This window comes from Doryrhamphus excisus, chromosome 11, assembly GCF_030265055.1.
Source record: "Doryrhamphus excisus isolate RoL2022-K1 chromosome 11, RoL_Dexc_1.0, whole genome shotgun sequence".
Taxonomy (NCBI): Eukaryota; Metazoa; Chordata; class Actinopteri; order Syngnathiformes; family Syngnathidae; genus Doryrhamphus; species Doryrhamphus excisus.
The window spans coordinates 5,518,999-5,534,690 of record NC_080476.1 but is presented as its reverse complement, the minus strand read 5'-3'; the positions used below and the strand labels follow the sequence as shown (position 1 = coordinate 5,534,690).

The 15,692-nt window shown below is 41.9% G+C and overlaps 1 protein-coding gene across 1 annotated transcript; it reads right to left on the bottom strand.

Annotated features, from left to right (window-relative positions):
• Positions 1 to 9,499: 9,499 nt before the first annotated feature.
• Positions 9,500 to 15,211, bottom strand: tmem120aa (transmembrane protein 120Aa). Its single transcript, XM_058087157.1, has 12 exons — positions 14,973 to 15,211; positions 14,184 to 14,302; positions 13,795 to 13,926; positions 13,655 to 13,714; positions 13,474 to 13,569; positions 13,189 to 13,278; positions 11,733 to 11,798; positions 11,580 to 11,641; positions 11,169 to 11,261; positions 10,965 to 11,029; positions 10,029 to 10,097; positions 9,500 to 9,926 (listed from the first exon to the last, which is right to left on the bottom strand). Exons 1-12 carry the CDS (start codon positions 15,048 to 15,050, stop codon positions 9,810 to 9,812), a joined length of 1,047 nt encoding a protein of 348 aa, XP_057943140.1. The 5' UTR covers positions 15,051 to 15,211; the 3' UTR covers positions 9,500 to 9,809.
• Positions 15,212 to 15,692: the final 481 nt, after the last annotated feature.

Here is a 15,692-nt window from a genome sequence, read left to right as displayed (position 1 = left end):
ACCCCCCCCCCCCCTCCATCCAACCCCACCCCCTCTGGAGGGGACTGTCGTGTTCCAGCTGACCCCACAGTCACCATGGTTACAAGTCACCCTAATGAACTCATGCATCACGGTGGCACACCTCATCGCCGACACATCAGTGTCTCGTTGAGAGCACAGAAGGATTGTGTGGAGCCAAGTGGGAGTTCATACAGATATAAATTCTACAAAGTGGGGGGGCAGGACACAGGTGGCTGAATGTGCCTAAATGCAGACATGGTAGCTCTTAATCACCTGCAGACAGCTTCACATTGATTTGATTGCATTAATACAACGTGCTGAGCTTCACAGTCTAATATTGTTGAGTCTACTCACACTAGCAAGAAGCCTGAGCCACGTTTGTGTATTTTGGTGCTCTTCGGTATGTGGACATCCTCCAAGTAGGAAGTTTGAGCTGTACTCCATCCAGGCCTGCATGGACACAAAGAAAAAGAGCATATTATTATATGATTGACAGGCTAGTGTGGAGGAAAAGACACAACTTTAACGAGACTTTAAGAAAGTAAAGCTTTGCTGATTGTTTTCAGTTACAGTATGTTGTTGTTGTGTTTACTAGCTAAATATTTGCCTGCAAAGAATTGCATGGACAATGTTATGTATGGCACTGGAAGACAAAAAATACAGTGTAGTCTCCCTGACCTGGCAAAAATTGAGTCATGTAAAAAAAATACCAGGTTCTGTCGTACAATGTACAACATACAGTGATGCCAGAACTTTCACTGAAGGCCAGCATTGGCTGTGCTACGGATACATCATATAAGGTCATGTTTGCAATGTGCCTCCCCCTGTAACTTGAGTGACAGCCCCAGGTCAGGTGGCCACTGTTTAACCCAGGCTGTCACGAGACACTTCATTCACAAGAAGAGATAGGTCTTCAAGAATGAGACAAGATTTTAATATTAACATTCATTCATTTTCTACCGCTTATCCTCACGAGGGTCGCAGGGAGTGCTGGAGCCTATCCCAACTGTCTTCGGGCGAGAGGCGGGGTACACCCCGGACTGGTGGCCAGCCAATCACAGGGCACATATAGACAAACAACCATTCACACTCACATTCATACCTATGGACAATTTGGAGTCACCAATTAACCTAGCATGTTTTTGGAATGTCTACCGGAGAAAACCCACGCATGCACGAGGAGAACATGCAAACTCCACACAGAGATGGCCGAGGGTGGAATTGAACCCTGGTCTCCTCGCTGTGAGGTCTGTGCGCTAACCACTCGACCGCCGTGCCGCCCTAATATTAACATTAACATTCCAAAACATGCATATTGGGGTTATGAGTGTGAGTGTGAATGGTTGTTTGTCTATATGTGCCCTGTGATTGGCTGGCCACCAGTCCAGGGTGTACCCCGCCTTTTGCCCAAAGTCAGCTGGGATAGGCTCCAGCATGCCCCCACTAATGAGGATAAGCAGCATAGACAATGAAAAATATATGACAATATATTGTAGTCTACAAAAATAATTTCTACTACGTTACATTCTTCTGAACTCTATGTGTATGCTAGCGACCCCACTTCATGCCGTTATTTTATGGAACAAACCCACCAGTGAACTCGCTCCCTGACTGTTTGGAGGCGGCAGACGAGGAAAACAGACATGCAAGCACATGGCAATGTATTGAGGCCGGCAAAATGAGCGACATAACTTTCATTTATTGCATGATTAATGAATTAATTTATAATTGTCCCGGGTCTAGTGCCCACAAGATGGGGGGCATCTCCAGGAAGCGTTGTCTCAGGAGGGCATCACAAATTGCTAAGGACTCCTACCACCCAGCGCACAGACTGTTTGCCCTCCTACCCTCAGGGAGGCGCTATAGGAGCTTACGGACAAGAACCACCAGGTTCAGGAACAGCTTTTTCCCAACAGCTGTCTCCTTGTTGAACTCTGCCCCCCATTTCCCACCCCTTCCACTACTTACACCCTTCTGCTGAACTCTGCCCCCCCAATCACTTCATTGCACTATTGTACATATTACTGTTATTATATCTTGTCGCATTCATAGATCATACTGTTTATAATTTGTATAATCTGTAATAGCCATACTATAGTCACTTATATCCCTATATATATCCACACTGTATCATAGTCACTTCATTGCACTACTGTACATATTACTGTTATTATATGTATATTTTCACATTCATACTGTGCATACTGTTTATAATCTGTATAATCTGCAATAGCCATATTATAGTCATTTATATCTCTGTATATATCCACACTGTATCATAGTCATAGCCTGTTATAATTTGTACATATATCTGTCCATTAACAGCTCTATTCTATTTCTACATTTACTTACTAATAAGGTACTTATAAATTTGCACTTCTGGTTGGATGCTAACTGCATTTTGTTGCTCTGTACAAGTGACATGAACAATAACAATAAAGTTGAATCTAATCTAATCTAATCTAATCACAAGGAATGTTTCAATCTTGCAAGATTTTGTGACACCCAAACCTTGAGAACTTGAGGAGGTCTAGTGGTTTTTAGTTATTAGAAAAATGTTTTGGCACCATTACATTCATTCATTCATTTTCTACCGCTTATCCTTATGAGGGTTGCATGCGTGCTGGAGCCTATTCCAACCGGACTGGTCACCAGCCAATCACAGGACACATATAGACAAACAACCATTCACACTCACCTATGGACAATTTGGAGTCGCCAATTAACCTAGCTAGGTTTTTGAATGTGGGAGGAAACCGGAGTACCCGGAGAAAACCCACGCATGCACGGGGAGATCATGCAAACTCCACACAGAGTTGGACGACGGTGGAATCAAACTTGGGTCTTCTAGCTGTGTGGCTCTCGCATGCTAACCACTCGGCCGATTTTGGAACCTCCCATACAAAATATTATTGAGAAACTGATTATATCTATGAATTTATGTGTACTGTACAGACTGAACTTGAAACTGAAGTGAACTGCAGTGAAGCGTATTCAAGAGTCAAATTGCAAGCTGAGTACCACAAATGTTGGCAGGTCTGCACTAATATTGAAAGTCCTCCCTGCCACAGTTCACCACATACCCGGGGGGGGGGATGGGGGTCCCCCCCCACACTATTTGAGAAGCACTGATGTTTTGTATATGAGTGAGTTCAAAAGGTCATGCTTGTCTCTTCAGGTTGGATTTTATTTTATTGCGCTGCAAGGATTTGCTGTACGCTGACAACACAAGATCAGCGTGCAGCTTACCGTTCACTCAAGCAACGTTTTGAAACGTGTGAAGTTGACTTATTGTGGAGCAGGGACTGTATCAAGAATGTAAATGATGATGATAATGATGATACTCACATTTGCATGCCAGTTGTGCGTGCATTGTGTTGTGTTCAGGCCTGCAGACTGAGTAGGAGCTGCATGACCGTGAGGTTGTAACCAAGGGAGCAGCTGTAGTGACCGGCGTTCATCAACAATGGCTGCAGTAAAAACAACAATGGGGCTTTGGAAATAAATGCAAAAGATACAAACAAAAGCAAACAAAAAAAAGAGCTGGATGGAAAGAAAAGAAACAGTATTTTAAAGCTGTCACACAGCAGCTGTTTTTGTGTTTTACGAGGGCCCGCTGGCCTTAGTGTTACCGCATCCTTAGCATTTTGGAATGGACAAGCAGAGCTCTGCCCCTGTCCTTCCTGTTCCTGCAATTTTGCATGACAATGAGTAAATCGGTTGTAAACACGCGTTAAGTATGTATTAACAGTGCGCAAAGAAAAAAAGCCATGTTGTTTGGTCTAGAGACAGTGCCACCGAGGGAAAGACAGGAAGCAGAACTGGAGGTAGCAGAGATGAGGATGCCGAGGTTCTCATTGGGAGTGACCAGGATGGATAGGATCAGGAACGATTACATGAGAGGGACATTACATGTTAGAGGTCTTGGAGATGAAGTCAGAGAGGCCAGACTGAGATGGAGAGATAGTGAATATATTGGTAGAAGGATGCTGCGTTTAGAGCTGCCAGGTAGGAGGCGTAGAGGAAGACCAAAGAGGAGGTTTATGGATGTAGTGAAGGAGGACATGAGGGTAGTTGGTGTGAGAGAGACAGATGTAGAAGACAGGGTTGGATGGAGGAGATTGATTTGCTGGAGCAACCCCTGAAGGGAAAAGCCCAAAGAGAAAGAAGAAGAAGCAAAAACTAGCATAACAGTTAGAACTTTATTCACAATTGACACACAGCTCTGTTTACTAGGGTCATTGTTTCAAAAGACAAACATTTCATTTCAGTCATAAATTGCATGTAAGTTATGAAAACATAAGTAAACACAACACTAACAATGTGCAAACTCGTCTTCACGCTTTTCAGAGCGAATTGAGGGACAAAGAGGAGGCAAAATTCGGGCAAGTGTCAAGGTGGCATTCATGTTTCCAAATCCTTGCTGTTGTTCATTCCTTGGTGTTTTGCCATCCTTTGTGGTTCTCCTACCTGGTTGGTTTTCCTTCCTTGGGCTTTCTCTTCTCTATTCATAGCGTTTCTTGATGTCAGTGGTGTTTTTCCATCATAGCTTTTCCATCTTTTGCGTTTTCAATCATGGTGTTCCTCCAACCTTTGTGTTTTTTCTCGATACTTAAGTATTTTCTTCGACCTAAGTGTTTCACCAAGCTCCAGTCTTTCAATCTTTGGTGTTTGATCATTCTTGTGGTTTTGTCATACTTGGGTTTTTTCGTATTCTTAATGGTTTTTCCCTCTTTGGTGTTTCTCCAGCCTTATGATTTCTCCATCCTTGTTGTTGCCCCATTCATAGCTGTTTTCCAGTCTTTGGTGTTTTCTCCATCTTTGTCTCCATCCTTGATGTTCCTTTATTGTTGATGTTTGTCCAATGTTCGTGTTCTCGAATCATATATTTTGCCCTTCTTCGTGTTTCTTCATCCCATGGGTTTCTCCATCCTTGGTGGTTGTCCATTATGAGCGTTCTACATTGCCAGTTTTTTTCTTATCCTTGATGTTTGTCCAGCCTTACTGTTCCGAGGGCTTCTTTCTTCTTTGTCAGTTTCTCCATCCTGTGTGTTTCTTCATCCCTTGGGTTTCTCCACCCTTGCAGTTTCTCCATGATTGGGTTGCTCCATCCATGGTGTTTCTTTGTTCTTCGTGTTTAGATTAGATTAGATGCTTTGTCTGCCCTCAAGGAATGTAAGGTTCCAACAGCAGCGACATTGTATGTCGTATACGAGACATTAGTGGCAATAGCGGCACATCACACAGTGAACAGGTTTCAATAAAACACAATGACCAACAATGATAGTTAATCATTTCTTATTAAAATGATAATTAATTTAAAAAAAACTGTATTTTTATTCTCTCCAATGCCTGCTTCAAGACACTCCAAGTCTCCCACTGTGCTGAATCAGTTCATGAAGGTGGGTTGTTGAAGGTACACGTTTTGCACCTGATGCATATGCTAGCTGTGCACGGCAGGAGAATTACTGCATTTTTCCATTCAGGCAGACGTGGGACTAAACACCTTGTGATTAATTTTCCTGCAGCTCCAACCAAATTGGCCATCTGGCCCACAAGAAATCCCGGTGTGTGGGAGTGGACCCACTCAAGCACTTTATTGTGTGCAATGCCCCTCAGGAACAAACATATCTCATATGTGGGTCAAGGACTGCGTGGGATGAGGTACCATCGACATTCTTAACTTTGGAATTGAATTCATTTGTCTATTCAATATTTTTGTAGCGTCTTAGCTTTAGCTGCACATTACAAATGGAGTGTTTTCATGTATTTTTCTCAGCTTTGTGTTAGGAGATTGCTATTAGTATTACAGTGGTGTCATATCCTTGACCCGGATTCATTTTGTTGTATTATTGAATATGTTTACATTCTTACAATCAGACTTTGTTTTTTATATTCCTATTTATATGTAGCCCTACTATGCTTTATCTCCCTCTGTATGCGCTTTAAAATGCTGTTGATGGGAAAATCATGTGCGTTACACTTGCTATGCTGTTGTTTACAAGGAACTCATCAGCGCTATTAATGCTGCTTGAGTACTTTGCTCCGCCTGCGATTACAACATTGGTTCTGTTGCTGCTGTGCTGTTCAATGATAGCGGTTTTACACCTGAAAGGATAACACTGTGCCAAAACTGCAAAAAGTGACAACTTAACTAGGCACACCCACACAGTGTAATGAGATATGACATCTACTGTGTTTTGATTGTTAAATGAACATCAAAACTGTTCATACCCAAAAAGTAGGATATGGTTTATTAGAATGTATTTCCATGAACTGCTGCTTACTTTTTAATCAGGGAGCTGACAAAAGAAGGTACCTGTTCCAAAATTCTATTTGATGCATCAACAAGAAGTACGAAATAAAAACGATGAAGCACAAGCTAGGCAAGTCTGATTTTGGTGGTTGCTATGGGAACCCATCGTGTGCAATCAGCTCATTGGGCGGTGGTGGAGGGGATGTGTGTTGTGGTTTGCTGGGGTGAGGAGTGGTGAGGAGGGGTCCTGCCATGCTGGGATTTAAAATAAAGATGAATTCTCTTTTTTCCTGCACCCGTGCACACGCTCTGCGGGACCTTGAAGCTTTCACTCATTAGACAAGTGGATGCAATCATGTACCCCCCTTATTAAATATGCATATTTGGGTTTTTGCACGGAAGCTATAAGCTGCTGTTGTGGGACTTCATTTGCTAATGAGGAGCAAGAAGAGAGGAGGAGAACTCTCGTTTATGCTGTGGCAAGAGCATTACAAGTGGTTTTCCAGGGGATATCATTTGGATGAAGCATTTAGTTAACATATGAATGAATTATGACACCCGACCCTCTCATTGGTTTTATTACGACAAAATGTAAATGGAGAAAATTGTCCTTGTTTAAGTCTTTCTGGGTCGACAGTTCATTTTTTATGATGAAATGTGCACTACTACGAAATGCATTAGCAATATCAACAGCAGAGCATATCCACATTTTTTTACCCTACCCTACTTTTTACCCTACTGTTCCAGACCAGACTGTGATGAGAGTTTCTTCAAAATTGGATTCTTTATTTATAAACCGAATAGTTACAGCATAGAAAACCTGCATATCACCTTCTGTGGTGTTTAACATTATTAGAGCCCTATAGATATGAAATAACATAATATTTCCCAACAGAGTAAACCAGTGATTCCATTATAATATAAGCCATTATAATAAATTAATAAATGTATATTATATTACATTGTATATTATATTATAATAGACCAGAGTTCAGTCCCACCCTCACCTATCTCTGTGTGGAGTTTGCATGTTCCCCCCGTGCACGCGTGGGTTTTCTCCGGGTACTCCGGTTTCCTCCCACATTCCAAAAACATGCTAGGTTAATTGGTGACTCCAAATTGTCCATAGGTATGAATGTGAGTGTGAATGGTTGTTTGTCTATATGTGCCCTGTGATTGGCTGGCAACCAGTCCAGGGTGTACCCCGCCTCTCGCCCCAAGACAGCTGGGATAGGCTCCAGCACCCCCTACGACTTGTGAGGATAAGCGGTAGAAAATGAATGAATGAGTAAATTATATTATAGTAAGCCATAAGCCATTTAATACATAAATAAGATTCATGCTAGTTTGTGTAGCTGTAAATGTGTTGCGGTGTGAGGGGGGCCGAGTGGGGGATGGACAGGAAGTGATGTCAGGGTTCTGCTTGAAAATGCTTAATTTGGGAAAACAAATAGCTAAAATTTGCATCAGTATGGGCTGCACAGCGAGGAGACCAGAGTTCAATTCAACCCTCGGGCATCTCTGTGTGGAGTTTGCATGTTCTCCCCGCGCATGTGTGGGTTTTCTCCAGGTACTCCTACACACATTTCTTCCACCAATTGCCCATAGGTATGAATGTGAGTGTGAATGGTTTGTCTATATGTGCCCTGTGATTGGCTGGCGACCAGTCCAGGGTGTACCCCATCTCTCGCCCGCGACCCTTGTGAGTATAAGCGGTAGAAAATGAATGAATGCATCAGTATGCTTTTTTAACTAATAGACCACATTCAACCACCAAACAGCATGATTTATTGATTAATATACATTTTTAAAGCTGTGAAGCTGTGAAATTTGAAGTGCAAAGTGGCGAGGGAGGACTGTAGTGAAATATGAAATGGACAAAGACGTGCTCATTATTTGAGTGTGTACAAGAGGCCCAAACAAATTAGATGACAAATAATGGTCCGGCCTCACCCTAACAACGCCATTGATTGGGTGGTGAAAATAGGAGAACATATGGAGAAAACTGGAACAATAAAGTAGTCTCCCGACTGAGGTGTGTCCCAGAGACTTGAGTCTTTGGGTCTGATACATGCTCTAAATCAAAGACTCGTCTTTGCTCCGGCCTCTCTTTTAATCATTCCCGTGATAGAAGCTTATCATCTTGGGCTCTCCCAAAGGAAGTGTGTGCATATCTGACCTGCTCCAGATAAGAAGCCTCCCATGGTGGAGCTTCTCAGGTCCTTGGAATCTTTATCTTGGTCCAGCAGGGAGGTTTGACAGGGCGGTCCCTCCATGCCTCCATGGTTCCACCACCCCCATCTTCAACTCCTAGTGGCTGGGACTCAGTCCCCCGATCCCTATGTCCTCGGGCTCCTTCTTCTCCTTGCAGCTTTATAATGAGACACATGAAAGAAGAGTCGGCTAGAAGGGAAGAAGAAGAGAATCATCCCATCCTCCAACCTCCTCATTCACCTCATTGCCCTGGAGCTCCAACACATACATACATGCATACTATACTTTTGGACAGCATTGGTAGAAAGATGGTTTTCATTTAAAAAAATATAAGTGTCACTCCCTGTGATCTTTTGTGCACATTTCTTGCCATCCTTTCATGTCTTTCAATGTGGTAGCAGCTGCCACGGTCAAGATGTTTAAATCATAAAGCCAAGGAAATACTGCACAGGCTTACAGGAATATCATTAATTTTATGTCATTAGCTCATATATATGTTAGAACTGTGGCTTTTGGGCCATGGATTGAAAGAGCATCCCGGATTGAAATGCCAGATTCAAATTCTCAATAAGTAAAAGTACCAAAGTTTTGCTGTCATATTTCTATGCTGTGTTTGGTGAATAAGCACCTAATTGGAGCTAGATGGCCTCAGGGAGGTTTAATCTTAAAAAAAGCAAATATGGATAAAGTAGACTTGGAGGAGGAGGAGTGGGGTCAATACAACCTACAATAATTGGAGTGGTAATTGCTGCCACCTTGTGGAAGGTTTAGTGCACTGCTGCTCATTTCGACTGCTGTTTTTTTCTGCAGAAAATAACATTGCAAGGTGTTTTTTTTATTTCATGAAATCCAATTCTATCTATTTATGTATTTATTAGGTGCTGTGGAGCAGAATCCCCCATCTTCGAGTATGCTCTGCAACAACACAAATACTGTAACAGATGTAAATAAACTTGAACATTTATATATTCAATTCTGAAATTAAAGAATTAATATTTTATTATGTTGTCATAATAAACTGATTTTTGAAATACATAAAGAAAAATGCGGCATGAAATTAGCGTTGAGCAACAACACTAAAGCAGGGTGGCATGAAGGAGTGCTTTTATTCACTTTTTGGAAGGAAAATAATAATAATAATAATAAACATGGCAGCAGCTGAGATGCAAACTACCCATTTTTTTACCCCAAGAAACATATTTTTTAGGTGTTTTGTTCAGAAACACATCCAGTAAGGACACTTGAGTAACATTCTTCTACAGCAAAACGACAGTTTGACCAACAAACTGACGCACTGATAAGCTTAACAGTAAAACGGTGCAGGGAACAACAGATTGTCCTACAAGGACTTAGACTTGTTGTCCTGGTTCTTCATGTACTTCTGGTAAACCACGCCCAGTGTGGTGAAGAAATTCCCCAGATAGAGCACCATGTAGGAGCAGCCGCACATGGCAACCTCGACACACAAAAAAAAATATGTTTGATAACTTTTAACTAACACAATAAGAAACGCAATCACAATAATCAATATTTACATTCACATCTTAAGGATACACACCTGCCACTCTTTGCATTCTGGGAGCTGGATCATCTTGAAAAGTGTGATGCTGTTGTAGAGCTGCCAGAACTATAATGAGGGGGAGGAGGACAATTACATTCAAGGATTTGGACAGGATAATGATGATGATGGAAAAAAATGTTGATTGTTGTCTGAAGCCTCTATTAAATGTGCTGTTTTAATTGATCGCCAATAATGGCACACAAAAGTGATTTATGATTCATGTTTACCACAAAGTCATATCCTCTATGGTTTGCGTACAGCATTTATTCATGATATGGAAATACATTATGTATTTTCAAAGGTTTGGTCCCAATTTGGCTACAAAGCCAAAATAAAATACCCAGAGGTTAATTGGTGACTCCAAATTGTCCATACGTATGAATGTGAGTGTGAATGGTTGTTTGTCTATATGTGCCCTGTGATTGGCTGGCGACCAGTCCAGGGTGTACCCTGCCTCTTGCCTGAAGTCAGCTGGGATAGGCTCCAGCACCCCCGCGACCCTCATGAGGATAAGCGGCATAGAAAATGGATGGATGAATAAACTAAGAAATAGGTAACACATTTACTGATAAAGAGTTGTGCACATAAAGTAATTTTTAAATTACACTCAACATTTTTATGTAATTAATTAAATAAATCAGGTACTGCCGCTGATGTTTTTTGACAGCCCTAATAATTACAAAGTTTTTTTGTACAGTAAACTATCTTTGTAAGAGTAAACTCAGCAGAGGACTCTTTCCTGGTTTGTAGAGGACAATGACCAGTGTTGTGATTCGGTGTGTTCCATTGATGCCGAAGTCACTTATTAACAGTAGAAATAAATGATTGCACCTTTATCCAGACCCTCACCAAACATAAACAGTTTCTTACAAAGTCAACGGTATTGGTGAAAAATGTGTGCAGTTTTTTTAAAGTCTAAAACTATAAACTCACGTGACCAAAGAACAAGAATGGCAGCAGGAAGGTAAGGCCTCTCCACATCCATGACTGGAAGCCCTCTGAACAACACAAGAAGAAGTCACAAGAGCGCCGATGACTGAATGATTGACGCCACTATTGTATCGTTGAGATTAATATTGTTCATGTGTACCTAATGTTGCGACCAGTGTACGTGTATGTGCGTATAGAGACACAAACCAACAGTGAGGTCCATGTTGTGTCGCTCTCCCAGCGCTCGTAGTCTGTACAAGCAGCCGCTCTGGTAGTAGTACTGTAGAAACTGCACAAAGCCTACAGAGGGCAAACATCATCACATATTTTTAATTGGCATACAAGCGTAAAAATAAGTTAACCACTGTTAATAGTGAATGCTAAAAACATCTACTTTCGTCTACTTTTGATAAGATGCACATGGTGACGATAAATGGGACACTAGAAGTTAAGCTAGGCTGTTATTACTGTGATCACAGGGGTTAACTTCTCTTTTACACTTTAGCATCAATGAATAGTGGAATTGCATTATTAATTTTTCACTTATTTTATACTTCTATGACAGTTAACCTAACACAACATATGAATGAATACGTTTGGGCAGTATGGATGTCCTACTTTGATACAAGCAGTATGAAAGGAACTGGTTCCGAAACATCTGGTACAGGGTCCCCTCCGGCCTGCAAGCACAGACGACAAAAATGTTTTAAAGGAGGGACCTTTGTGATGGGAGAGAGGTAAAGTGTTGTTTTTGCAGCAACGCGGACTCACCACGTGAGCATGACTCCCGACAGGAAGGTGGACACATAGTGATGGAACACCCACCAGCCTCGGATCCTAAAAGCAGACAGGGGGACGTTTGGTGAGGAAGGTTTCGGAATAGTTTACATTTTGGTATGTAACCATACCAAAATGTAATCTTATCTTAGCTAGGCTAAGAGATACCTCAAAATTGCACCACTAGAGCTGAGAAAGTGAGATACAGTAGATACCAGAGGGCGCTCTCTCAAAATTCACAATTCATGTGATAAATGATAGGGTACAGTGAGCATCTATTCATTTGCCACCCTGAGGTGCATGCCATGTTTATGACCGACTTGGCCAAGCTTGAGCAGGGGCACGGAAGGACACGGAGTGGACTGTAGACTTAAGACACTGTCCCTTAAGACACTTCCCTCACTCGTGAACAAGAGATACCCTGAGATACTTGAGCTCCTCCACCTGGCACCTGGCACAGGACCTCATTGCCAACCTGGAGGGAGCACGGCACCATTTTCCGAATGAGAACCATGATGCCCCAGCACCTCCAAATCAGCACATCTGAATTGGAGGTGCTGAGTCTCACAGTATTGTATATTTAGAGTAGTTACTCAGGAACTATTGAGGAATTCATGAGTGGCATAGTTTGGAACAACTAAGGCACATGCATTTAGTGTAATTACTGAAGAACTAATGAGTAGTGGCTAGGGTTTAGTAGGTTTGTTCCTCATTAACTTCTGTAAATCATGTTAATGTAAAGTGTTACCGTCCTTGGTTAGTAGCCTTCTTTGTATTATTCCATATGATGTTGTTAGCCTTCTTTAGATGTCAGCATGTGATGGTATGTCCTTTTTTTCAAAGACGTCCTCCATAGAGGAATGTTCTCTCCTGCCTGGGTGTTTGACCATGTGGTAGATAGCTTTAACCTCTCACTGCGGAGTACCCCTCCCCTCGCATGTGGACATCCTATCTATTTGTCTCCTTGCACGCAAGCTTTATTCAACTGTACCTGTCATTAATCTCAAAGAATTTGAGAGTCTCTTATCTATTCTGAACTCATGGGAGACTGTCACTTAAGAACAGTGAAATGATTGCTTGAAGTCTGACCCTGCTGGCCAATGTTAAAAATGCATGTGGGTCATTCATTCATTCATTCATTTTGTACCGCTTTTCCTCACGAGGGTCGCGGGGGTGCTATCCCAGCAGTCTTCAGGCGAGAGGCGGGGTACACCCTGGACTGGTCGCCAGCCAATCACAGGGCACATATAGACAAACAACCATTCACACACATTCATACTTATGGACAATTTTGCCAATTAACCTAGCATGTTTTTGGAATGTGGGAGGAAACCGCAGTACCCGGAGAAAACCCACAAATGCACGGGGAGAACATGCAAACTCCACACAGAGCTAAGCACTCGACCGACGTGCAGCCCCATGTGGGTCATTATTTATCATAATTCTGTACCGTGAGCCGTTGTTGATAAGGATGCTCTCGCGGATGGTGAGCGTGCAGTAATACCACACCAGGAGGAAGTTGAACATGGCGTCTAAGGCTCTGAAAAAAGAAGGGAAAGAAAGGTTTTGCTATAATGTTTTTACAGATGTTTGCATGAACTTTGCCTCCGGTCCATGCTACTCAAACTCATGCACTTTATGTACTATTCACACAGGTTAACTTCTTTTTATGCTTGTATGCCGACTTATTTCTACACTTGTAAGCACGTAGACATGGTAGTAAGTGCGTTCCTACCTGTAGCTGAACAAAAAGCGACACGTGAAGGAGAAGAGAAAGAGGATGACGGTGAGGACCAGCTTAAATTTCTCGTATTCATCTTTGTAAGCAAATCTGTTCAGTTATGAAAGATATTTAGGAGGTTAACAACAGTGTGCCTTGGAAGCCCATTACTATGACAACGACAGGTGATACTTACTTTGACTGCTTATTGAGGAGCGTAACGTTGACATTTCCTAAAACAAGAGTGAGGTATAACCTGAAAAAGGAAGAAGAGTGAGTCAATAACACTTTGGAGCTGAAGTCCCAAAGGCAACAAATAGAAAACAGGAATCAAACCCGTTCTTCTTTGGCAGGAAGGCTTCCATCTCAGAGAAAGTGTTGTCTCTCTCTCCGATTGACACCTCGATGTCAGAGATAGACTCCACATCCTCCGGACTTAACTTTTGCTCTGGATGTTTGGCCTTGCACCTAAAAATAGAAAAGAACAGTGCAAGACCCTGAGTAGCATGTGTGGATGGTGACAAAAGTATTGGGACATGTCTCTATTAGAACAAAAGAATCCAAATATGGGGTTGGTTCCCCCTTTTTGCAGCTATACCAGCTTCCACTCATCTCGGAAGACTTTCTGCAAGATGTTGTAGCATTTCTTATGGGATTTTTGCCCATTTCTTACACACAAAACTCATTAAAGAATCCATCTTTAATTCTCCATATGGGCGACTTACTCATTTAGTGATGCCGAGAGCTCTTTCAGCTTCTTCCTCTGACGCTCGATGGCAGCGGTGCAGCTGACTTGCAGTTTGGTGACTTCCTCAAGTTTCAGTTTATAGAGGCGATGGGTGTCCTGAAAGGGGAGAAAACAGATGAGATGAATTGTGGACAGGGTTCATGCACACCGCTTTGACAAAGCAGGTCTATGTCAGCAGCCATTGAATAGGGAACTGCAAAATGAGTATAAATGCGTATATGTGTGTTCATGACATTGCTACCATTTAAGTAGAGCCAGTATAAGAGTCGTATGCACAATTATGCCTTGATTGAGATGATAAAACTCAGTTTTGATTGTACCAGGTGTACCTAATGTTGTGACAAGTATCTCACCATTTAACTTGGATAATTGTTAGCTAGTCTTTTTCAATTAGTTTTCAATTAATGTCCACATACTAACATCCATTGTTGGGGTTGAAAATTGTCAAAATAAACTAAAATAAGCCTCAAATAATTGGTGATCCAGCGACCAATTTAACGGTAGGACAAACGCTCAGACACCCTCTGTGTTGCGTTCGCTTGCTAGTTTTATAGTCTTGACTTTGTCTGTTATTTGTTTTCATAGAAATACATAAAATACGGAAATATCTCCTGTTGGCAGAAGAAAATGACACCATCTTAAAGAGGGCGGGTCCCGGAGACGCCTCGTTCCCGCCCACTGGGCTGGAAGCTAGCTAGCATTTTCCAGGTGACGTTTTGACCACAGGCTAGCGTCTTCCCCTGAGACGCACACAGACACAACTCACTTGAATTTGTTGGTAGTCCTTCTCTATGTCGCCCCATTCTCGAAAACACTCCGACACGCCTGTTGGACTGAACAACATGTCGGGAAACGTCCAGTGGTTGGGAAATGTTCCTCTGTGTGTGTGAGCGAGTGTGTGTGAAAGAGTTGTTTGAGGAGCAGTCAAGTCAGCTTCCTCTTAAAAGGTTCCGGTTACAACTTTCAAAATAATACATACAATTGTGGCTGCCATTTGATCAATTTCACGCACCGAGACGTCTTGTAAATTAGTTTGGGCGTACATTTTTGCACACTTCTCGAAGTAACGTTCTCCCTCGTTTTCTGCTACTGTAGCGAGCTCTGTTTAATGAAAGCACATTTAGCAAATTCCGTTTACCACAGCTTAAATTGGCGGCTTTACCAAGCTGTCAAAAATACATCTGTCCGTGTTACGTAAAGGGTCAATATGCTAATTGGCAACGCCAGCGTCCAATCAGATGTTTAGTTTTTAGCCCGCTATTGAGTCTTCAAGACGGTTGCATTTGAAGCGCTTAACCTTTTAGTTATTGCTCTCATCTTTATTATTTTCATTATTTTTAATCCTGTTTTTAATTAAAAACTGTACATTTATATTGTACATATCTTTTGTTTAAGTAACAAAATACAATTGTGATCATATTGTACTGTATATGTATATTCAATGCTGTTTTCTCACTTACATACAGCACACAGAAAAAAATTAACT